Below are 24,401 nucleotides of genomic sequence, written 5' to 3'. Positions count from 1 at the left end.
ACGTTTCAGACGGACATCTGCAATCCTCCGTAGGAAAAAAGATGGCGACTGGTACACTTACCCACAGTTCTTAGCGCACGAAAAACCTCAACAACGTTTTAAAAAACGTACAGAAACGTTATAAAACCTTCAAACCTGGGCTTCTCACTGTTCTTAGTGCAGCAGCAAATATTGTAAAAATTTGGCTTTCTTTGTGCCTTATAGCCTGTGTTAGGTTCGCAAGGCATCGTGATAAAATGTACAGCCGCCATCTTTTTTCCTATGGTGGATTGGTCGCAGCCGTTCGTCAGACGGGCGAACACCACTTAATACGGACAGTGGACACCTCAAAAATGTTTGGCGAAAAAGTACTTCACAAAGAAAAATTATCGTCTCATGACAGCAAATACCATTTGGAGAAAAAACAGTTGTACTGCAGTAGCAAAAACATTACCCATAGTAAAAAAAACAAAAGTTTATTAGCTTCTTGCGTTCTCAAGATAGTTTTATTTCGCACAGGACTGTCTTTCGGTTTTATTAATCTTGTTCCAGATTGACCTGAATTTATGTGTATTTACCGTACAGTGAGGCCTTATGTGACACCTAAAGTCACTAAAGAGATAGGTACCGTACAGTGTTGGTACCCATATCTTAGGATTAGAAGTTGCAGGCTACCTCGGCTATCTAGAAGACGAACAACTGCCAGACTCCGAAATGGACAGTTGGGTTTCGGTGCGGACAGTGTCCGTCTTTGAGGGATTTGACTCTAATTACGTTATTTATGTATTTACCGCTGCTTAAGTTATGTATATAACTGCGATGATCAACCATGTCTTCGTATCTTTCTCCGCTGTTCAAATATATGATTTTTCATATATTCAATTGTAAGCGCACTTGATTGGCTAGTACTTGAGTATGTATTTCACGTAATATGCACGGGCATTATGAGCGATGTCAACGTCCGGCTGGCTGGCATAAAACGAATAGTGAAATTAACGAAAGCGATAAAGGAAAAGACATTAACCCTTGGGTGATATTCCTCCAGTACGGGCTCCGCGCTCAGTTTATGAGGAAAAACATTTTCTTCCAGCGATAGTATTTAAAGATAAGCAGCAACCAACACGAGAGCCTCTGCTGCTTTTGCCGCTGCTAACGTATTTAAAACTCATTTATTATATGGCAGGATAGTCTTGAGGTAAATCCAAGCGTCCTGATATGTGTTTTCCTTGTCGGGGTTTGCCATACGGACTACTTGCATGGAAAGAAAGACTAGCGGGATCAGGGGCCTTTTTCTTTCTCTCCCCCTGACTCCGCTTCGTTTTCTTTCGCCCGCCCGCTTATTCGATCATCCTTACTGACCAAGAACCTAGGACAGGCTAATAACAACCGCGAAAGAAAACAAACTCACTGGAGAGAAACAGACTCTATTTGCTAACCTGCCATTATCATGCTCCGCGTTATCATCAATAATCTGACGCGCCTTTTCCACGTCACCCATCCGGGATCTGTACAAGTTTGACAGAGCATGGACGGCCTGTTAAATCGATAAACAAACAAATAAATCGGTCAATCTGTTAAATATTGCCATTGACATCAGCAGCTTAATCTCACCCATCTATAGTCCGCAGGGGGATCCTAATCGCCTTATATCTCTCTCACCAGTGTTCCCACGCCAGACGCGCGCTTTTACGAGAATAGTCCATATTCGTATTCTCGGTATTGGACTGGAACTAGCTTGCAATGGAGGCTCATGCGGGGGGATGTCATAAAAATAGAATGATGTCATTTGCATTTGAAAAGACTCCCCGCATTAGCCTCAGTTGCAAGCTAGTTCCAGTCCTATACCGAGAATACGAATATGTTGTATACAGTGAGTGAGACGGTCAAATGTAAGAAACATGCATGGAATAATTATCAAAGAATTTTGCATTTCATTAAGTAATTGTTTGCATAAGTTAATTCAACTACTTGTGTTATTTAGTTAATTGAGTACGGCTGAATAACTGTTCTCTCGAATAATCTACATCGTTAACATAATTAACCAGAGATAAACCATGCAAGCGCCATTGTTCTCCAGCAATTTTACTGGCTATACCTTCTGTTTTCCCCGTGAAATGCTGACACGCCAGTATCCGTTCATCGTCGAACCCAAGCTAAAAGAGAGGGAGAGGGTTCTTTTCACTCCCCAGTGAGCATTGTCTAAACAAAACGCTCAATAAAATCTCGAGCAGGTTCAAATTCCACGAAAGCACCCGCGAATCACCAAGAACGCATGAAACGCGAGCGATAGTTACAGAGACGTCTGAGCCTGCGAACAGGCTCCCGGTTGGGTTTTAGGGCGAGCTAACCGAGTGTGGTCTAGGGCGAGCGGAGCGACCCGAGAGCAGTCTGGTGACGACGGGGAACTCGCTGGGAGCCGGTTCGCAGGCTACAGACTTCTTTGCAATTCTTGTTCTCGCTTAGCACAGACTTATAACTACGAAAGCGCAAAGGGCATTGTGCCCGGTTCACCTTAGTTGTAACTTCAACAGCAAGCTCTTCGTTTGCTTCTTTTATGATTTCGTGATAAAGACGCTCACTCTCGAGTACTGCGCATGTCTCAAGCAACTTCGCCTCCTCAAGCCTTTTCTCCAGCTTTTCTTTTACAGTGCTCTGGGAGTGGAGAAGGAAAGGAAAGTAGTTACAGAACACTTCTCTATATTCAGAATCTTTGAGTTATGCTAAAATACGGTGACAAAAGATTCATTAGTTCGATACATCGTTGCTTTTAACTTCTAAAACACTTTTGTAAAGATGTAATTAACATCTGTTTTTAGTTGTAGCGGTACTTCTTGGTGGTAAGGAAATCAAGACCAGTGTAATAGAGAACAAGACGCATGGCTGCGTGAACTCGGGCTTTCAATATCGCACATCTGGAGTTATCTTTAGGGGACTGCCACATTGCGATTGTCACTGTTGTCACGCAATTTCGTTATTGCTAGTCATGGATAATTCTACTTGTGTTTATTTTTGTCTGCTGAGTGTAATGAATGTTGTTATGGTACTAGAAAACAATCAAAATAATATATTACCATACAGGAGTAGGTTCCTACAAATGCCAAAGGTTGAAATTCAAGGACTTTTCAATTACTTTGAAGGCCAAGTTTTAGATAATTGAAGGACCGCTTTTGGAATGGTTTGCATAAGCAATTTTATAATTATTTAATATTATTTCTCAGCTTTTCCATGAAAGTATTGTAATTTTCAACTTGAAAATAGCTTAAGGAAAAGCATTGCTAAAATCAAGCCCTAGTCCTCAAATTGAAATACTTTCAAGGCCTTGAATTTTTTTATTTTTTAATTCAAGCATTTTCAAGGACTTTCAAGGCTTTTACAAACCCTGAGTAGGTAATGTATTTGCCTTAAATTGCAAGGAGCAGGCAATTTTTTAATCTATTATTGGTGTTGAGCAGAAGCATGTGTTGAGTCATAGTTTGTTGCTAAATGTTGACCCAAGTTGTCAGAAATCATTAGATTAAAGCAACAGTACTGTTCAATAGTTCATACATATTGTTTTTAATAGAAAAATCCCTGAAACCACTGCAACATTATATAGCTAGAGTGAGTGCTCTTTAAATTTTGGGAATTATGTATAACAAAACTGTAACAAAACGATGGAAATGTCTCAATATTTGGTATCAATGCTGTGTTGTTTTCCTGTGTATTGACCGGAAACAACGACAAATAAGTCTAACGGAGAAACAATTCACAAGTTATAACATGAGGTTCAATGTTCTTTGTTCATTTTCTTCGATGATCTGTTCTTGTTTATATTTTGATTAACATTTTTGCAGTTACAGAATGTAACCCACTTAAAACAAAAGTACACCTATACTGGTATATGTTATCATTGTCAACAAGGGAAATGTTCATGTTGGCGGTGATTTGTCTCTTCATTCGATCTTGTTCTTTTGTAGGATGACAGATAGTACTGTGAAATTGTCGTCATATTCGACCGCAAAGTTGTCAATGAAGAGTAATTTCTCGGCTAGAGCATTCTCGTCAAAATGAAGAACATCTTTGTTTATCAGTTCTTTAAGAAGTTCATCGTTCATTTTTAATGTCAGTGAATCTTGCTTGTCATTTAAAACTTCAATGGTAGCCGATAGGCCAAGCACAACTCACATTGAACTTTCTGGTTTCACAGGCATGACTCTTAAAAAGGGTATTATTTTGAACTTTATCAATTTTAACCCCTTTCAACTCAAATATATCATTGTTATGTATAGTCTGAAAATAATGTACTAAGCTATTCAGTGATGATACTTCAAGCAGCACACATGTACCTTGAGGATGGCTTCTACCATAAATATTCCTACATGAGAAACAAATATTTTCAAGCCCATATTGCCATTACAATAGAGAGCCACTGAAGTACAGCCTATTGTCAAGACAAAATTGTTGAAATTTTCGGATATAAGTGATTGAAAAGCTCTATTTAAGGAGGTACAGCACTGATATCCTTCTATTGTAGCTTCTTGATGAATAGTACCACTGTAGGTTTCACTGTATTGAAGTTCATAGTCAGTCTCGAACACATTTAAAAGTGTGGGTAATTCGGTCTGCATTAAAAATGAATGTCTGCTTAACTGAGACAAACTTGAATACAACTGATTTCCAATATTCATTATTGACACCAGATCATTAGCAGAATTGATTACTTGTTTGTTATTGTAAATCAAAGAGCATAAACTCATTGCAACACATCGTGGTCCTGAACTTTGTCCAAATACCAACTCATTAGCTTGGCTATATGGTGCCGTTATTGTTTTGCTAGGGTCAATGTACATCGGAGTAGGACCAGGGTTTTTCTCTATATCTGATCTCAGTTGAAAGTTACAATAGTTTGATACGTGTATCTTACTCTTATAAAGACACATGGGTCTATTACAAGAAAACATTGATAAATACCGACTTGCTCTATACTTCAATTTAATTACCCTTTGATCTACCCTCACAGAACAATTCAACAAATACTTCTTCTCATGTTGTGCAACTTTATTTAATCTTACCCTCTTCGTATGAAGCTTACAAACATTCTTTGTAACTCTTTTAACCTTCACATAACGACGTAGCCAAGAGGACTTCGGTATGCTTAGACGAATACGCTCACAAACAAATTCCTTCAGTCTCCTACCCTTTCTTCTGAGACGTTTCAGAGTAGCTTCTGGTATTTTACTGGGTTCTCGATCACGTCTAAATACACGGTTGTGTTTATATGTAAACATAAAATGAGATAGCTCGTTTGATATAGCTGGTTTCGCTTGATGTTTCTCGATAGAAGGTTGACTCGTAAAGGATCGCTCGTAAATTGATCTCTCGTAAAGTTCGCGGACCGACCCGTTCCCAAAACGCTCCACAAGTTTTAGTGTGGGTCTACCGCGAACAGTGTGTGGCGTTGTATGTACATTGAGCGTAATAGCCATCGAATTTCTTTCGCTTTCATCAAGCGAGGAATTTTCCACGAAGGCGACAGTTGCTTTAAACCATGCTCTCTAGGGTTCATTCTACGCATGCGCGTACACTTCACGCATGCGCTGTAGTTGAACTGCGTTTTGTGACTGAACGCAAAAAAAAGAAAAAATGGAGTCGAATTTATACCTCGGGCGTTTCCTACGGAAAGCCCGAGTAAAAACCCGGTTGTAAGAACCTAGATTGTTTCTAGGTTAGCCTAAAAAAGGTCTAACTCGGGTCGAAAATGCCCCTTTTCGGGATAATATCTACGATAAAACAAAATACGAAACAAGCAAAGACTACGGGACGAAGTGTAGGACTGTATATCACCGCGAAAGAGATTGAAACATTAAAATAATCTTCAGACTTTTATCATTAACGAATCTAAACGAACCACTACATAAACTGCACAACTGAGAATGAAGCGACTCTTACTAGTTCTTGCTTCTTGTCGACGCCGGGGTATTGCTGCCAGGCAATGTAGGGAAGGATGTCAACGTCTTCTGCCAAAACCAAATCAGACATAGAAGGGCCCTGTGCTTTGTCGAATTTCTCGTCCTGGAAAAAACAAACAAGTAAAAAAAGAAAAGAGTAAGACAAGATGCATGTTTAAACAAACAGTAATTCACGATGAACAGGGGATTTTGAGGAAAAAGATTTTTCTTCTTTCCTATTACAGTGAAAGTTTTGCTTCTCACTAAGGTTTGGATGGATTTTAAATAGACTGCTTTTCGACATCCTTTTTGTAGGTTAGGTTTTCCAAACTACGACTTCCGAACACTCTCGAACATCACCGAAGATTAACGACTGTCTTAATCAACAGATGTCTTAATCACGCTAAGTTTGTCCTGTGTGTCATAATAATGTAATCTCATGTTTCTTAAAAAAATAAAAGGGGTTAATAACAGATTTGCACGATATCGTCATTTTACTACAACTACCAGAATTCTCTTGGTTTTTTCTTTGTTATTTAAATTTTGAAGCCCAAGTGGGGTTTAAATAACACTGAATTGCCCTAATTAGCATAAGCAAGAGAAAAAAAATGAAGGATTCTGGTAGTTGTAGTCACTAGTCACTTCCATTCTCAGGGAAAAAATTCTTTACTCGCCTCGATGCGATAACCAATGTTAATTGTTCTCCGCGGATAAGTAATCTCACTCGCAAATATTACCTTTTCTCTGTGCTCAACCGCTACAAAACTCGTGAATTTTGATACCACGGAGAATTCCTTGCTTAAAGAAATGATATAGTCTTTTCTGTCCCGCTTGACGATCTGAGGAATCAAGTCAACAAGTATAGTTATATTTATCTGAAGGAACACCGCAAGTCTTCAGCCCAAAAATTACCAGTACCTTATTTCTCCTCACTCCACAGCGTAAAACTTAGAGGCTGCGATGATTTCATTCTCACAAAGAGTCAATAAAAGATATTGTTTTGAAGAGGTGTAGAGCGCCTTTAAATTGAGTGCCGTGAAAACCAAAATAAACTGGCCAGTCACAAAGGACACACAATCCAAAGAAACAATCAAACCTGGAAGCTCATTTAAAGAAACGCAACAACAACAACAACAACAACAACCAAAATGAGATAGCTTCTAACAGACACTGAATGTTAGAGGGGCGTTAGAGCCGGCCATAAGTTATTGTTCACAAGTCTTCAGTTCAGAAATTATCAATTATCAAATTGGAAGATTCTCTACTGACAAACCTCGTGCCCAGTTCTCTGCTCGTGCAAGCTACCTTCGTCCCAGTCTCTTATAATTGCTCGTGCGGTCAGTTGATGAAGAATCTATCAAAGAGCCATAATTACAAAATTGCATGTGGACAGAAATCAAATAAGTGACTTACGAGAACAAAATTGTCCACGAAAAATCGTGAATTTTGATGATCCAATGTTTTCTACATTTGCTTCCCTAAAGCAGAGAAAACAACTTACTAGATATCATTTGAGATCGCGTGGGACTGCACTTCTCTTATTTTGCATTACGCAATGTTCGCTGGACGTTAAAATCTTGGCAGCATTTGTTCATTAGTGTTTATTACACTGGAGGGGTGCGAGCATTATCTCGAGATGTTCCTAAGCTAGGAATTGCTTAACAGCACTTACTTTGCCAGAGGTGATATTCAGTTCAGCGGTAGATACCATGGTCGACACCGTCTTCCCGTTAACTTTCGCTGTCAAGGTCGCCTATAAAATAAATTAAAAAGAAAATAAGTCAACACTAAAAATGTAGGAATGGTGTAAACAAGTCTGTAGTTACCTGTGTACAGTTATCTGCGAATCCGTACACGACTTGTCTCGAGCCGTTGAACAAGGACAGCAGTTGGTGGGGAGCCTGAACCGGGAGACTGGAACCGGAATCGTGCTGCTGCCAGGTAACCGCTACCGACGTAAGGCCTGGCTGCCCAGCTTTGGACAACTGCCACTTCACCTAAAATGAAGTCATTTTACTACGTTAGAAAAAACATTAATGCGACGTAAGTCAGCGCCATCCTCTAATGGTTGGTGTGGTTAACTGTGGGCTTGAGCCCCGGTGATATGGTCTTGGACAAACCCCTTTACTCTTGCAGTGCCACTCTCCTCCCAAAAGTACAAATGGATATCGGAGATTTTTCACGGCAACTTGCTAGCTTGAAAAATGCTCGGGTGGTACCTTGCTATGGACTAGCATCCCATCCAGGGAGGGTACCAATACTCCAAGTCTAGTTGCTACAGAAACCATAAAATTACACCGAGCAATAATCTAATGTTCTTTACCTTTCTTTCCCATTTTGATTTGGCCTTACTCTCGAAAAACTCTGAAGCACCAGCTCCCACTCTAGACATGGCTCGTAAAAGGTAACGGTTGGCCGTGGAACTGTGGAATCAAGTCAAACCACACATGGAAATAAGAGAACACTTGTCATCAACATTTTCAACAAACGACTTTCAAATGTCTCTACCCTGTAAGAATTGGAGGTTGCTTGAAATGGGAACACCAGCATGGGACCAACGGGAATTTGCTTTATTTAAGGGCTTGTGAAAGGAAGTGACTGCATAATTAAGGTCAAAAGTAGGAGTGAATTCTCTCATTCGGTGAAGGTACTGCCTTTTTTTGCCAAATAATTCTTGAGCACTTGTCATGAGTTTCTATCTTCTGTTTTACAATCAAGGATTTCTGAACCGCTTGCCGTCACGTCAACGTGCCCTCGAAAGGTTACGTCGCGTTCTCAGCAGTATCCGCATGTCTCAAATAATTTCTCTAATATTCACAAGAAACCGTCTTTTTAGGACGGTGACTACAGAGGAAGGTGCCGAAGTATTATTATCTATTAACACTCTTTGCAGTTTGCTAAGCACAAATGTTCACTTCCTACCCCACTCCAAACGTAAAGAGTCTGTCACTCTGGTAGTGACTGCGAATCAAATCAAGTGTAGTGTCCTCCTCCGTCACGTGACCATCTGAGATGAGAAACAGGTTGCGAGGGTGGTCAGCGGTGGACAGCGCGGGCACTAGATAGAGTTTCTGAAGGACGCGCCATAACTCCGTACTTCCTCTTGTGGCTGTTAAAGACTGAATTAAAAAAGTAGAAAGCAACATTATTAAAGGCTATTAATCTAAACAAGTTCAGTCAGCTGAGACCAGTAAAAAAGCTTTCACATGACAACACATAGAGCAATTTACAGCATGTTTACCTTGACAAATTCTACAGCATCACTGTGCGCAGCTTCGTCTTTTCGCTTGCTGCATGGAAACAGCTCGGAATGCTCTACAATGAGAGAACAACATTCGTTATTACCGTACCTAAATTCGCAATAGGGACTTTAAGCAAATCGCTACGGATGGCACTGATACGGCTGTCGGAAGTAAATTTCCCCCAAAACGAGACACTGCGCATGTACGTCGGTTGCATCCAACCGCAGCGTGAAATCTGACTACGCGAGTCGGGATGTTTTGCAGTAGTGGCTACTACGTCGGGTTTATTTCGCTTCTCTGACCCTTTTCAACGGACATCTCGGCATTTTAAGAATTCCATTGGGTACTATGTCCTTTAAAGTCAATTTAAGTCAAAGATTGTGCCATGTTTGCCTATCATAAGCTTGTAAATCCGTATCCTGGATTTACGATAAGTTTTGGCAAACGTGTTGGAATGGCGAAGCGAGTCAAGTGAAATATTCGTGTTGAGCGCGAGGTTGTTTTTCTACGGTTAAGTTTGCTTTGAGAGTATAGTGAAGATGTTTTATATCTGGATAACTATACGATACTATTTTGCTTGTTTGAGTATTGATATATTTGTGTTCTTTACTCGATATTCTTTGAGATATTTGTGTCTGAAATTATATATTTCATCCATCAAATTGTTATGGTACAAATTGTATGGCATTCGCTTTCGCTCAGAAATCATCTGTTCGTCCTAGGAAGGCGAATAAAAGCCATCGTCCTTTGAGCGAAGCCATTTGACTGTGAGAAACTAAATAAAAGAGATTGTGAACTCCTTAGTCGATGTTTCTTTCATCTTTGTATTTCGCTTTGCTAAACTTAAAATTTGGCAGACCAGCGAGACGTACTCTCCCCAGACCTTTTCAGTCACGGCAGCCGTAGTGATTTGTTTAAACTCCCTAATTAGCCAATCACAAGCCGTATCTACAGTCCTGATATCCTGCGATATCAATTCACTGATCTGATATGGCTTCGATATCACGGTCAATTTAAGTGAAGTCATTTTTTCGTGAGTCAAATTGAAGAAGAGGTTTTAAAAACAGAATATTAACCTCGAAATTAAACATTGAGCCTTTCTTCACGGGGTCTAAAAGGCGTCAAAACTTTCCCGCCAAAACTGAACTCAACGCGCGCGCCACGTAACTGGAACGCCCGACAGATCACCGTAACTAGAAAAAGATCTCCAGAACTTTGACCGAATTTGTTTACGGTATGTATCTAATCGTACCTCTTTTGGTACGCTTCGGCGCTATATTATTATCATTTTATTATTATATCAAGTTCGTTTGGTCTGGACGACCAAACTCACCCAATACTGCATCGAAGCGTAACAAAAAGGTACGATAAGGTAAAAATAACGCCGTCCATTTTAAAATATGGTAAGGCAGTCTTGAGGTAAATCCGAGTTCAGGGGCCCGTTTCTCGAAGGTCCCGAAACGTTTTTGCACCCGGAAAGCCCTAGCAAAATCTCGAAGCTTATGACTACAGAGCTGTTTTATTCACGTATTCTTAATATGATCAGAGGTTCCCGCCTTCATACAAGAAGTTTCAGGCGTATACACTTCTCCGTTTTTAGATAGAGATGAACTAAAAATGGCTTTACGGGCCAGAAAAGTTTCCGGGGCTTTCGAGAAACGGGCCCGCGCCGGGTTGTTCGAAAACCGGTTAACGCGAACCCAGGATCAAAAGTTAACCGAGGTATTAATTTTTCTTCTATGAAAATGTTGTTACTGCTTATGTTTTGTGTAGTTTGAGATTATTCAAATCCAAAACTGAAGGATAAACAATATAAACAGAAAACCTCACGGAAAACTGAGTTACAAAACTAAAATCAAAATTCTCGCTTATTCTAGGTTTGCTTAATTGGGCTTTGGACAACCCAGCCCTTATTGGTTCTTTCTTGGTCCGGATTTTGCGATACGGACCGTTTCCACGTTACGGCGGAAGTCTTTTGAATGCAAGTGTCCAGAAGCGCGTCCTATAATAAGCTACTTACTAACCTAGCTTGCTCAAGCCGCACTGCGCTCGCTCTGTACTGCCACGACCTTGGGCCAATATTCCGTAGTACGGCTCTCGCGCTGGGTTAGTAAAAGGTTAATATCCGGAATCCTAAATAAGCGCGAAAATTTTCGGAAGGAAAAATGAAAAATGGTCAACACAAAACATGCATTAACAATCAGGATTGAATAGCTTTTTGTTTTCAGTAAAGGGAAGTAAGGGAAGCTGTGTACATAACTACGATGATCATTCAGGTCTTAACATCTTTCTCCGCAATTGAAATAAAAGATCTTTCATTTATTCAGCTGCATGAAACGAAGCAAGTGGGCTTTCTTTTACCTTAATTCTCAAGAGCCCAAAGACAGTTCATAAAATTAACATGCTTCCGCCACAAACAACCTTTGTCTGTCATGTTTTAGCTGTGCATTTATGGAGTTATCCATGCACGCTAGACATGCCGGAACCACGCAATACAAGCCGCTTCTTTAGAATTACGTCTCTGTGATTTCAGTTGACAAATGCTTGATTTTGAAATTTTTCAGCGGCCTGTTTCCATGCACAACAAGACACAGCGATAGGCGTGCATGTATTAATGAGAACAAAATCATGTACCTTCACAAATGACCACAAACCCACCCAAGCGATACACTAACATGCCCTGACAAATGTGAATAGGGGAAAAAAATCGAAGGGAAAAAGAGAGAACGTACTTCCCCACGGAAGGTGTAAAACTCTTGAAGATAAAAGACAAGAGAACAATAAGAATAAAAATTGTCGCCGTCGCGAGTCACGACCATTAAAAGCCATTACATACTAAAACAGGAAAATATTCACGTCAGTATCTACTCTCGCAAAAATCCTTCATGTGGTCAAGAAAAGAAGTAAAAAAATTGTCAAATAATTAAGTAGAATACGCAGACACCAATTATCCCACACGAACCAGCAATCAATTTGAAATCCGCACGCTTCTTTGGTCTTTGTGCACACATTCTCTCTCTTTAAATTGAAATTGAACGTACACTGAAAAACTTCGTGAGAAAAAACCTTTGACATATCCCTTATTTGGAAAGGCTCCTGAAGTCCAAAAAAGTTCCCAAATTATACGTTTTAGTGCCAAGCCGAAAACATTGCCTTACACTTCTTTTAACAGTCTTACATGGAGTGTTTTTAATAACTCCGTAGCCACCAGTCAGTTAAGCTCGATTACCAGCCGCTGTTCGGGAAAGGAGCCCGCGCTCCTCCCCGAACTCTTCTCGGGGAGGAACGTAGACCGGACTCGAGAAAGCGGCGGAAATCGAGCCTACCAGTCAGTTCTCAGTCTTTCGGTTTGAGTTTTGCAAACCAGAGTTTACTTGCAAACCACAAAACGATAGCAACATGTCCAAACAGCACAATCACGGCCATACCGACTGTGTTCACTATAGTTGGCTGTGAAGAAAAACGTTCCTGGAGAACGGTTCGTCTTTCTTGAAGGTCCACCTGTGCGGTGTTGAAGGCCTGTTGAATGCCCATGGCGATCAGAATATGAGCCAGGTTGTGGCTTTGACCAAAATTATCGAAAACTCCACTCATTAATCGCTCCGGAACTCTGGCCGCGTACAACACGGCGCCTAGACTACAGAAGATCACGTGACGCTTGAAATACACCATAGACACGCCGTTATAAGCCGGGTCAGCGTTTTTGCACAGAAGAAGGCGAACGGTATACGGCGAGGTGATAACAAGCCAGTTTACTGCAAGGATAGCGACCCTGAGCACGGATTTACAATTACGCCAACGTGGATGACTCGACACGCAACACAAAAGAGTTGCAAGGAATGAGAAGACCGTGGAAACGGTCTGGAAAACAGCCAGCGAATCGTAAATCGCCCGTGCTGACGCGCCCGCGGTACGGGAGTAGAAAAACAGAGCTTGTCCAGCGGTGAATGTGTAAAATCCTATAGCCGCGTAATCAAAGAAAAAACATATCCTGTGGAATTTCTCCGACATGCAGTTGAAAAGATGCGCGAAGGAACTTGTGAGATACAGTACGGATATACCCACGGCGAAGGAGATCAGCGGCAGGAAGAACGGATCATCAGTAGGTAAAGAAGTCATGTTCACTGAAACAAAGAGTACCAAAGCAAGCAGGTGGCTCCAAACATTAATGGTTTCATTTGAAGATCGAAGCAAACTTCTAATACATTCCCAGAACGAAAACCCAGGACTTCGATACCCGGAAACGATGAACGGCACTCTGAATACTTCGGGAACTTGGCAGTGTTTCAATCCATACGTCGCCTTGTCAGCCATTTTGAAATGATCTTGAGCATCTGAACAGATAATTTCTTCTTTGTTTTCGCTTGATGGAGAAGCAACCTCGCGTCCGTAAAAATCCTTTTGGAGTTTGTAGTCTTGGGACAAAGTCGCCGTTTTTTCACTTGTTCCAGAAGGATTTTGAAGCCTTTTGTGAATTGTTGAATGCATTGTCGATGTTTCTGGTCGTCTTAACTTCCGGCTAGGAAAGGAATAAAAATCGCTGTTTGTTTTCAACGGTCCGTTTGCCGATGACGTGCCCTCGGTCAGGCAAAAATTAATTCATTCGTGGCCCTCCGTGAATAACCTGACGATTCCGCTAAAAGGAAATGCTTTTCTGCCGCAGGCCGATTTCTTAATTTTTTCTCCGCAATCTGCTGATCCGGCACGATTTTTAAAATGCAAATGAATTATTCCGCGTCGTGTCTTTTAAACCTGCCAAATCACCGGTTGTAGGGAAGAACCAAACAGTAGTGAGTTGATCCGGTCGCTCCCCATCCAAGACGCTTGTCATGAATAAATAAAACCTGCTTCTATTTACAGGAAAAAACCAGCAGTATGCACGGAAGGTTGTTCAAAAGCAGCGTGAAGCCACAAATAGGTGTCGGGAATTCAAAATTCTCGCCGGTGGAATTTAAATCAAGGGTTGGTTAAAAACGCTCAATCTCCTTCTCGTATCGCTTCTCAGTCAATCACACGAGCTTATGTTGCCTTGTATTATCGGCGCGAGGCTTGAAATCAGAATTTTACCGGACGTCTTATTCTGAACATATCTCACAGCGGAAAAATAAAACACTTGTTAGCCCGACAATGGACATTTCTGAAAGATGTAAACTATCTCAGTCGTCTTTGTTGCATAAATTTAAAGGTTTACAAGTGAATCAATTATTATTCATGTTTGCTTTTATTGTATCAAGTTGTCACCGCAAGGGACCCTTGCTTTGTATTGTTTGCGTTGTTTGATAGTCGCGTAAATAAAGAAGAAAAAACCTATTTGATTGGGAAGCTTTTCTAAAAGCATACCAGACGCTATTTGTAATTTACAAAAATGAAAAAAAACACAGTCATTTCAAAATTGTAATTTTAAATACTGTAGTGCTGCTGATATTACATCAAGTACACAGCTTTTGGTAAGAAATATGTTTTTTTTGGACTTACTCGAGTTATAAGGGACAGTACAGCACAAAAACTTTGAGCGAATTTGAATTCAAGTTTTTGTGATCGATCGAGGCCTAATTTGGTGAACGTTGGTAAGGAAATGGTTGACACCAGCGATAAGACGAAACTGAAAGACAATATTATCACATCGGTACATTCTCTGTGGAGCATTTGACGTATAAACTTTCAGTTTTTAAAAGCCTTTATTTTTAGGTCTGAAAATACTTACACGTGACCCGATGTGCGTGCCGTACGCGTGTCAACCGAGAACGAGTTTTCTTCAAATCTCGGCAAACACGCGCCAAACGCAAGGAAACCCACCAGAAGTTGCCGAAAACACACGGGAGGTTCAGGCTAAACAGTTACAAGTAGAACTCGTTGCAAAATTTAATCCACGAAATACGAAGGAATATAAATTTTCTCTCCTTGAAATTGTGGAAGGTCTGATTCTGTAAACGTTTTCCCACGCATATTAAGCTTGCAGACTTTGAAAGTTTCAGAAAAGATATTTGGAGGTGTAAGTCGAATCAAAATGGGGGAAAGAAACAAGAACTGTGTTATTCCTTTACATAGGGAGGTCAACAAAAAATAGCTCAGTGACTGCTAAATAATCACCCGAGCAATAACAAATTAATTCTGTAAATTTTCCAGTTGGTTTCCTCTGCTGACAAACTTTGCGAGCGTGAAGTTCACTATCTGTGTTTCGCGATGATCTTAAAGTTGTCACGCAACGCTTCTCATGTTTGCGTGATGATGTGACGAAAAGGAATTACAAAGCACTGTAATACTTATTTGATCTTCTTGAACATAATTTAGAAATAAAGATTAGTCCTTTTTATTCTCAGTAGAAGAAGTGTGAATTGAAGACCGACACAAGTAAAGTACAAAGTACAGTATTGGCGCATATTTTATAGCATTGTACCATGATAACAGTCATGAATTTAAATAGAGGGAACTAATCTGTCCCTTGACATTTTACAAAAGCTTTCCACCCGAAAAGACGAGACAAAATGTCGGTTTTAAATTGAAAAAAAATATATACTACATGCGGTATACCTTTTCCCAGCGGCGATAACACACTTCCATTAAAAAGCAATTACAAAAGTGGTAATTTGTTAGTTAACAAAGTAAATATTGCGTATTTCAGTTCATGAGGTTTTCGAGTGTTCACCGCTACTTGCGGAGGTCAAGCGTAGAGATCTTGCAAACCAAAACACGATGAAAAGATTTCCAGCTAAAACTAACAGAGTCAATCCGACGGTCTCGAAGAAACTTGGAATATCTTCTGTAGCTAGGACTTCTTTCCTTGCCTCGAGATCCGAAAAGAACACAGAATAGGCAAAGTGATCGCCCACTGTTGTGAACACATGAAGGAAATTGTGACTGTGTCCGATAAAATCGAACACACCGGGCGCAAACCGCTCGGGCATCCGGGTCGTGTTCACCACTGCGGCGATCGCGAACGACAGGAAGCAGCCTGTAAAGAGAGGAAGAGAGTCGCGATTGCAAACGGGATCAGAAGAGCAGAAGATAAGTTGGCGGATAATAAAAGGCGAACAGTTGTAGGCCCAAGACACCATGTGGGAACCCGTGCGGATAATGAACTTCGCGTGCAGCCAGCGATGGCGAGACCTGCAGCAGGAGTAGTTGGCTCCGAATGAGATCACAGCGGAGACGAATAAGAACAGTTCACGCCAGTCGTAAAGCAGGAGTCCTGATCCCAGAGGATGGCAGTAAAAGTAAAACGCTTGGCCCGCAGTGAACGTGTACACGCTTATGGCGGCGTAATCGAGGTAGTAACCGATGTGGAATTCCCTTTCGGTCATGGAACTGAACATGTGAGCGAGGCAGCTCATGGTGTAAAGCGTGCAGCAGCCTAGAGTGAAGGACGTGAGCGGAAAATAAAAATGATCTGTGGAGGGATTGTGGTTCCACACCACTGAACAGTAGCGAGCAACCATAAGCACAATGGACAGAACGTGACTCCAGAAATTCACAGATTCATTGTTGGTGTAGAACATACTCTTTGCACTCTCCGAGGCGGACAGGTTTCGTAGCCGGTATCCGGTTACAAGAAACTTCTCCCGGTAAGCTGTCGGCATTTGATAGTCACGTAACAATCGCGAGTGCCGGTTCCGCGAACCCGCGATGATTTCTTTCACGACGCCATTCTCATTAAGGTTCTTGTCAAGGTTCAAATCATGCGATTTTAACTCGTCGTTTCGTTCGATGCGTGTCAGTTTACTTCTTGTTAGTTTCCTCGTCATATTTTACGTCTCTAAAGGCGACAAGTGTTTCCAACGAGTCTTTGTGGCTTTCTGAATCGCGTGTATTAAGTCGGCTCACACTGATTAAAAGCCGGCGAATTGATAATGCAAATTAGAACCTGTAACTGCCCCTGTGACGCAATCCTCCCACTTAAGGAGTTACCAAGGTTGCGACATTACGATGTAACAATGAAATCAGAATCCTAAGTCAATGCTCCCTCTGCTTTTCTTCTGACAACATCTCGTGTAATACAACAACAAAAAGACTATAAAAAAAACCTTTGTTTGGAAGTGGCAAATATTTACCATGTAAAAAAACTAATGTCATCTCGAATCATAATTCTCTGTTATTTTGTGTGACCCGGACGAACTCCGACCCGGTGTGAACTTGCCTCTGCGTATTTCACCCTTAAATGCCCAGCTGTGAAGTGACAAGAATGTTACTTGAAAAAAAAAACAATAAGCTGCAGAATGTTAAAGGACGATCTCAGTCGTAGAACTGGCCAAAAATTTAGCCGTTATGGTTTAGGGTTAGGCGTTAAAATTGGAAAATTTTAACCGTTAGCCATAAAACTTGTAAACCGTAAAAACAATTCAGCCACGAAAGTGAAAGTCTCAAGATCTCTTGTCGAGACTTTTTTGGGTCTTGTCTGGTACCGTAATTATTTTCTAAGATTTCTGTTAACCGTAAGGAACTATGAAGATATCAGTATAGTAAATGAGACAGTTAATACTTTTGTTGCGAGGACTTGTATAATACAGCGTAAAATACTACATCGTACTTCATATCCTCTGACCAAATCAAGCCCAGCAAATGGTGAATGACAAACTACTTATTGTCTGAGTTCGGTCGGGCTGGACGGCAAATAATTTGGCCCTCAGTCAGGAAGCCGGGACTTCAAGCCAAACATTTTCCCATCCGGTCTCTGATTCAGTCAACAAGCGTGTTTTATTCCCTTTCATCTATTTCCTACCCCCTCCCCTCCTCCTCAGCCCTTGTGCGTGACCAATACATATTAATATCTTGGTGATACGACTTACTGCTTCCGAATACAAGTATGTTAAATGTCCAATCTTTCTTCATGAGGCTGAGGCACATCAACAAAATTTTCTTGGCCTCTTCTAGAGGAGTACCCTGAAAATAGAGAGTTACATATAGCACTAAAACAACAACGAAGAGAGACGTATTTTACTTGGACTAATAGACCCTTTCATGAATAGCGCCTATACTTTGTACATCCTTAGCCTCCTAATAATGTTTCCAGACAAATGATTTTTCACATGAATGTGAGGCTTAGGATGTATAAGTATTGTTATTCAAATTTAGGAGCCACTTATGCAAAGGGTCTATGCATCGCATCCTGAGGGGGGTGGAATAAGGAGCTCCATTCCGCCACACATATCTGTGTAACTGACATGTGGAAGTAACCACCCACCCACCCCCTACCCCTTCCCCAGCAGCACAACATCAAACAACGACAGAAAACGACAACACTAGAACTAACCTTCATTGAACAGGACAAATCAAACAAAAATACGACCTCGACTTCTGAGGGACTCTCTGCCTCGAATTCGGGGTAGAATGTCAACATGCACGCCTACAAAAACAGGTGGAAATATAAACAACAGTTTTTCAAATCAGTGAAACAAGGAGATGGTCGTCTTAAGCAGCAACGTTGACCAGCTTGGAGGTTTCTTTCTCAGTTTCTTAGTCATTTAGCAGCTAGCCTGCGAGCAGGTTCACGTTGGAGCGCGAAATCGAGCGGCGAAGCCAAATTGTCCAAAATTGTTTCACTTTCTTGGCGCCTTTTCACCAGACTCCTTTCCTCCGGATCGCTTTGCTCTTCGCTGCTCGCGCGCGTGACTCAAAGGTGAGCCTGCTCGCAGGCTAATTAGCAGCGGAAAGTTAACTATTTTCAACTAACCACAGAAAACAAATAAACTTGAAAAACAGTCGATAATTAAGAGGTTGCTTGGCGCATCAAAATTAACGTATTCCGCTTCCTGCTCAGCAAAGTAAGGAAAAGGTGAACTTTTCGCAGTCAAAGTGGGTTGTAATGGTCTAAATTTCGTAGAGTTACAAGAAAATAAACGTAAGAAATTTTGAGTCTCGTATAATCGCAACCTTGTCTTCAGAACGTTTACCGCTTACCTGACTGTCTGGCTTGCTGACGTGTCGTTCAACCCACATCCGGGGTACGTGAATCTCTGCTAAACCAATCAGAAGCTGGAAACCATCACCTAGAGGCTGACCACGCTCCATTAACACCACTGCTTTGGTGGCTGTCCGCTGAACAAAGAAATCGTAAATAAAGATTTAAGTATATCCTCCATACAACAAACACACCTTGCGTCAAAAATGCTAGTCTTAGTTCTATCTGATGTCTAAGATTTCTCGAGGAGAAAAAATAAGCGAGTTTAGTCCAGAATATCTCTGCAAGCTCAAAATGAATTAATCAAATCATGTTGACTAGCTATTTACGAGTTATTGACACTGTATGGTTAGCGTTACCTTGGTTGTAATAACATGAGTAGGAGACTCAAGTGTACGAATCTCAAACGGCATCTCCACAGACATTTCCACGGATAGTTCATACAGATCGCTATAAAAGAAACACACAAAAAAACTTTATTGATAGCAAGTAAAAAGGGGTTAAGGTAAGACTTGTAGAGGTAGAGCCAAGACTGCTCTGGGAGGTCTGCAAGAAACCGGCGGGAGAAGAACAGATGAATGGGTACTAGTCAGCGCCATTGTAATACCAGAACTCACCTCAGGCTTTCGTCCTGCATCTTTACTGTCTCGACGTCAGTCTGAAAAAAAAAGCCATCGATTTAGAAATAAATGTTTGAATAAAATACGTTGTGTGACAAACGCACAAGCAAAATTGTGTCGTTACCTGAGTGAAGCGTTTGTAACCACATTTTGTAAATCACATATCACAAATCGGACTTAAGTGCATAGCCGGCTACAAAATTACGCTTAGATAGTTAGTGTTGGTGAACAACTTCCTTTTCAATATAAGGCTTCCATTAGTCATTGTAATATTCAGGTGAATTATAACGGTGAGATTTGTTTTGGTTTTCTACAAAATTAAACTTGTAATTTGTTCCCATTACTGTTTAATAAACACTTAACTACAAAGTGGTCAGTATACTAAAGCAAACCTGAGTAACTTCGTCCAAGGCCTTGTCACGTGTCCACGGTGCCACAGAGCCTGGGAGCGAGAAACAAATGTGTTCTCTGTCCACCGTGAGCTCAGTGACGTATGTTATCTTGATTAACACTAATGCACCGGGGGGGAGGTTTCCTACGCTGACGGTGAACACATCCTAAGGAAAGACAAGAAAAAAAAAAACAAATTGCAAAGTGGAGAGTGACAAACAAAGATGTCATTAGCAGTAAATTCACTTATCAGTCTTAGATCATTCTGGCGTCTTTCTATTGAGTCAGTTTTGGTGGTTTTCTGATGTCATGGATATTCAAGAGATTCACGATGGCTTTCAGCTTATAACACAAACAGGATAATGGGACAGGCAACGTGACAAGTGACATACCGGAGTTTCTTCGTCCATGAGGTAAGCCCCATGCCCCTGACTGATGGCTTCCCGATACTCTTTGTGGGCCTGCTCTTTCTCTTTCACTTCACCCACGATGTGTTTACCGTTGATGAATGCCTCGAAACCACAAACTACAACAGGAAGTAAAACATTACTTTTTGTAAAATTAACTAAAATTTCGAAAAAAGTCAGAGTTTTAAGTCTGTTCAAGACCTAGGAATTGAAAGAGCCACGAGGTTCATCAAAACTGGCGAAACAACGCTTCCGTAACATAAACAGACCCGGAGTTTATACTCCTAGGTGGACAGGATATCAGAGACAGAGAAGAACAGTATTTCGCTGAACAATACAACATTTAAGCAATAGATTACACGTTTTTAAGGTTTACAGGCTGATAAACCACGCGGGATGTTGGAAGAACACGAGAAGAATTCGTGAATTACGAGCCGCAGGCGAGTGATTTACGGATTCTTCGAGTGTTCTTCCAACATCCCAAGTGGTTTATTATGCCTCTAAACCATAGAAACTTGTAGTCTATTGCTTTTACATAATAGTTCAGAAGACACGCGAAATTTCCATGAGTTTACTGGCACAATAAACCATAGCTGATTGACCAATCAGAGCGCGCGCATTCATTTGATTATTATATAAAAGGATATTAGGGAGGCTAGAACCAATATAGGCTCGAGCACCAGCCGCTGTTCGGGAAAGGAGCCCGCGCCACGAGAGAGCGGCGGTGGAAATCGAGCCTAGAACCAATAATACGCAGTCCCGTTACTACATTGTGCCTCTCAAACGCTTTATATCTTTTTCGATTCGAGGAGAGGGAACAAAGAAAGAGCACGGGGAACACTGGGCGGGGGCAGAGGCTCCCTTCGTCTCCTGGGCTTCCTCCCCCACCACTCTCTTTCCACCTGCCCTCCCGTAGGGAGCCTCGGAGGAGGAGAAGAGAGCGGTGTTTCAGACTGTCGAGATGGCGAAAAAAAAAAAACTAAAAAGAAAACAAAAACAGTTTGAATTGGCACACACCTGCGGCCATGTCGTCCAAAGGAAAAACGTACTTGGCTTCTATGGGTGTGGTACTGTTGTTTTTGTACTCTTGGAAGACTATCACCTAAAGATAAAATATAAATCATTTTCTTATGAACTCGTTATCTTACTAGAATGAGTGTATAGGGTCGCAATCTATGTGTTTAGAGCAATACGTTTTGCTTGGTTCTTAGCTCAAAATAGGATCATCATAAAACAAAGCACTGGCAATTTTTTCTACGTTCTTTAGAAGTAAAACCCCACTGTGATACCATATAAATGAAAGGTGACGCGTAGGAGTCTCCATGTGGCACTGTTTAGGCTGTAGAGGCCACCTCTGTGAGATGAAACCCTAGTGATGCTACCATTCAAATTAACGCTATTTCCAATACTTTCCCGTGGTATCAAAGCATAAGCCAGTGCACGACAGAAACCTTAGTGAATGGCAGCTATTAAGCAGTACTTCCAGTACTTATTTTCCACTTTAGCATGTTTTCCAAAATGAAATTTAGAGTTTTTGGGATTGCAAATTGTGCCGAGGAAGAGTGAATGAGTTCAATGGGGTTGGAAAAAAAAGAAGTACACTTCAAATAAATCTTGTAGAAGGGGAGACAGCTGTTTAAATGCATTACCAAACATGGCATTTTTTTTTCCTCTCCTATTTCTAAATATCATCGAGGTGCCTCAGCATCTTTACCTGCGCGGCAAGATCCAACAACTTGGCCTTGATGTGAACTGACTGCAGCGGAATAGCCTTGTCCCCAGTCCCCTTAAGTCCTGCCTCGACTTTTGTCAGAGGATCCACGACTGACATCACATCTGTTAGGTCCACACAGGAGTCTGGGAAAGAATACATGGGACGTGACTACTTACCCAGTAATTCCTTTTAAGAGACTACTGGCTGCATCGGCTCAATAAAAAATTATAATGAACTCATGTACAGGGATAACATTCCTCATACTTCATGCTGCGAATGAAGTGCTCTGTGGTCAGGGAGACGTGTAGAAAAGCGCCAAACAAATGCGTAAGTTCTGCCGTGGGATATTTTGAACACATTTTACACTAGGCATTCTGCTGAGTGAAGTTCTACGAAGTGATTGCATCGGATTTTTTCCGTTTTTCAACTTACATCAACTGGCTTAAGTGAATCTGACCGAGTTCCAACCTAAAATTTCACCTAGAGGTCATTGTATGAATGCAAAGAAAAAGTACACGATATTTAAGGCCACATAATCCGAGTAACATTACATCATGGGATCACATGATTAGCAATGTCAACATCAACTAAGGGGGTCCACTGAATTACGCACATTGGTCTTCCAATTGTATCAAGCCTCAAAATAGAGCGATTTTCAATCGAATGTCGATAGTAACGGAAACTCGCGCCACTGATTCGTTTCAGATGCGAAACGAATCACTACGACTTTTCGCGCGAGTTTCCCGCTTGGCGTCGATTACGTATGTTTGCTTCGTGTTCTCAGTGGCTGGCATTGCGTTGTTTATCTCTTTAACTTCACCAAAAAAGTTATGAAAGACAAAAAAGCCTGGATGGTCAAAAAGGGAGCAAATTACCACAGATGGTATTAAGCTGACTTCATTTCTGTCGGGCAACACAAAATAAATCAAATCAATATAGTCGATAATGTTCAGAAATTATCTCATCTAACGTTAGTAGTAATCTTCGAGTAATTTGATTTTTTTTTTTGGCTTATCTAGAGTTTTTTTAATATATTGTACATATGTGTATATAGTTTAACATTTTATTCATAGGGGTTTCCTTAGCATGGCGCCGCGGTGCTTTTGGTCACCTGCATCTCTTGTTTCTATGATTTTAATCACTATTTTTGTAATATGGGGTAAATGTAATAAATTCGAAATCCAACATAGGGGCCACGTGCACTCTTCTCCTTGCTCCATAGATAACCTATCCATTGAAAACAAACCACCTACCCCAACTCTATAGATGTGATGCGAAGCAATTTTAGCGACAAACATAAACTTTTTATTCATGCTGTGAATACCTTCTGAAACAACTTCCCTTTCATCATCCGAGAAACCACTATCAAGAGAAATGTCATCTCTGGGAAGAACTGTGTCGCCAGGTAAAACAAACTCAACCAGATATCTACAAAGAAACGTAGTAACTTGAACAATCTGCTAATAATGAAGGACCAGGCAGCTAAAGTCAAACTTTGTTAACAAATCTGTAAACTATATGGAGCGGTTTTAAATTGAGTGTGTCGTAAAACTAAACCAAACCAGTTACTCACCGATTAGACTAGAGCAGTTTTCAATTGAGTATGTTACTTTGATTTTATTGTTGGTTTTACTGCGCTTTGAGATTGGCTGAGCAGAGAAATTGTTAGGTAATTGGTATGGTTTTGGTTTTTACGACACTGGAGCCACACTGGACAGTTTTCAATTGAGTATCGTTCAACCAAAACCAAAGTAATCACACTAGCCAATCACAGAGGACACAGAAAATCCAGTGAAACAATCAAAGCTCGAATTACATGAAGCTGACGCAAAGCGCGGGAAAACGAGTGTGCACGAGTCACGATTGGTTTTGGTTTTACTTCTGACTGGATGATAAAGTGGCGCGAGTTTTTTTTAAGCCAATCGCGTAACGTAGTTGATGCAAAGCCAATTACTTTTCGACACTCAAATGAAAAACGCTGTCAATTGAAAACCGCTCTACTCAGCCAATCTCAAACCGTAGTAAAACTGACCACAACCAAAACCAAAACCAAAACCAAAACCAAAACCAAAACCAAAACCAAAGTAATTGCCTGATTACTTTTGACACTCCATTGCAAACCGCTCTAAACATTCTTCCAGTTACCTTATTTTCTGTTGGTTACCGTTGTAGATAGTAAATTCATCATCCTAGTAAAGGAAAAACGAAGCTTGATTATATTTGTTAC

General features: G+C 40.9%; 3 protein-coding genes across 3 annotated transcripts in view; all 3 read right to left on the bottom strand.

The window, feature by feature from the left end:
• LOC110059603 (protein mono-ADP-ribosyltransferase PARP4-like) overlaps positions 1 to 24,401 on the bottom strand; it is a 50,368-nt gene that overhangs the window by 12,691 nt on the left and 13,276 nt on the right. The window contains exons 14-34 of the mRNA XM_089282704.1: positions 24,320 to 24,363; positions 23,499 to 23,602; positions 22,175 to 22,317; positions 21,478 to 21,562; positions 20,446 to 20,579; positions 20,056 to 20,220; positions 19,661 to 19,701; positions 19,403 to 19,493; positions 19,043 to 19,180; positions 18,396 to 18,488; positions 17,932 to 18,025; positions 9,148 to 9,221; positions 8,829 to 9,025; positions 8,230 to 8,329; positions 7,733 to 7,903; positions 7,579 to 7,659; positions 7,180 to 7,260; positions 6,644 to 6,745; positions 5,908 to 6,030; positions 2,491 to 2,631; positions 1,416 to 1,513 (exon numbers count right to left, since the gene is read on the bottom strand). Of these exons, the coding sequence (XP_089138830.1) occupies positions 1,416 to 1,513; positions 2,491 to 2,631; positions 5,908 to 6,030; positions 6,644 to 6,745; positions 7,180 to 7,260; positions 7,579 to 7,659; positions 7,733 to 7,903; positions 8,230 to 8,329; positions 8,829 to 9,025; positions 9,148 to 9,221; positions 17,932 to 18,025; positions 18,396 to 18,488; positions 19,043 to 19,180; positions 19,403 to 19,493; positions 19,661 to 19,701; positions 20,056 to 20,220; positions 20,446 to 20,579; positions 21,478 to 21,562; positions 22,175 to 22,317; positions 23,499 to 23,602; positions 24,320 to 24,363 (2,300 nt within the window). The remainder of the gene's footprint in view (positions 1 to 1,415; positions 1,514 to 2,490; positions 2,632 to 5,907; positions 6,031 to 6,643; positions 6,746 to 7,179; positions 7,261 to 7,578; positions 7,660 to 7,732; positions 7,904 to 8,229; positions 8,330 to 8,828; positions 9,026 to 9,147; positions 9,222 to 17,931; positions 18,026 to 18,395; positions 18,489 to 19,042; positions 19,181 to 19,402; positions 19,494 to 19,660; positions 19,702 to 20,055; positions 20,221 to 20,445; positions 20,580 to 21,477; positions 21,563 to 22,174; positions 22,318 to 23,498; positions 23,603 to 24,319; positions 24,364 to 24,401) is intronic.
• On the bottom strand, positions 11,436 to 15,353 carry LOC110059641 (membrane progestin receptor gamma-B-like). Its single transcript, XM_020766366.2, has one exon. The coding sequence runs from the start codon at positions 13,634 to 13,636 to the stop codon at positions 12,485 to 12,487; it is 1,152 nt and encodes a 383-aa protein (XP_020622025.2). The 5' UTR covers positions 13,637 to 15,353; the 3' UTR covers positions 11,436 to 12,484.
• On the bottom strand, positions 15,513 to 17,524 carry LOC110059642 (membrane progestin receptor delta-like). The gene has a single exon (XM_020766367.2). It carries the CDS (start codon positions 16,888 to 16,890, stop codon positions 15,772 to 15,774), a length of 1,119 nt encoding a protein of 372 aa, XP_020622026.2. The 5' UTR covers positions 16,891 to 17,524; the 3' UTR covers positions 15,513 to 15,771.

Source organism: Orbicella faveolata, unplaced genomic scaffold (genome assembly GCF_042242905.1).
Source record: "Orbicella faveolata isolate gen_17 unplaced genomic scaffold, um_ofav_v1 contig_12, whole genome shotgun sequence".
Taxonomy (NCBI): domain Eukaryota; kingdom Metazoa; phylum Cnidaria; class Anthozoa; order Scleractinia; family Merulinidae; genus Orbicella; species Orbicella faveolata.
This window is presented reverse-complemented; position numbering and strand designations above follow the sequence as displayed.

What these genes read in the sequence shown, in the direction of transcription:
- LOC110059641 (XM_020766366.2), bottom strand. Translation starts at nt 13,636, where the DNA reads ATGCATTCAACAATTCACAAAAGGCTTCAAAATCCTTCTGGAACAAGT.
- LOC110059642 (XM_020766367.2), bottom strand. Translation starts at nt 16,890, where the DNA reads ATGACGAGGAAACTAACAAGAAGTAAACTGACACGCATCGAACGAAAC.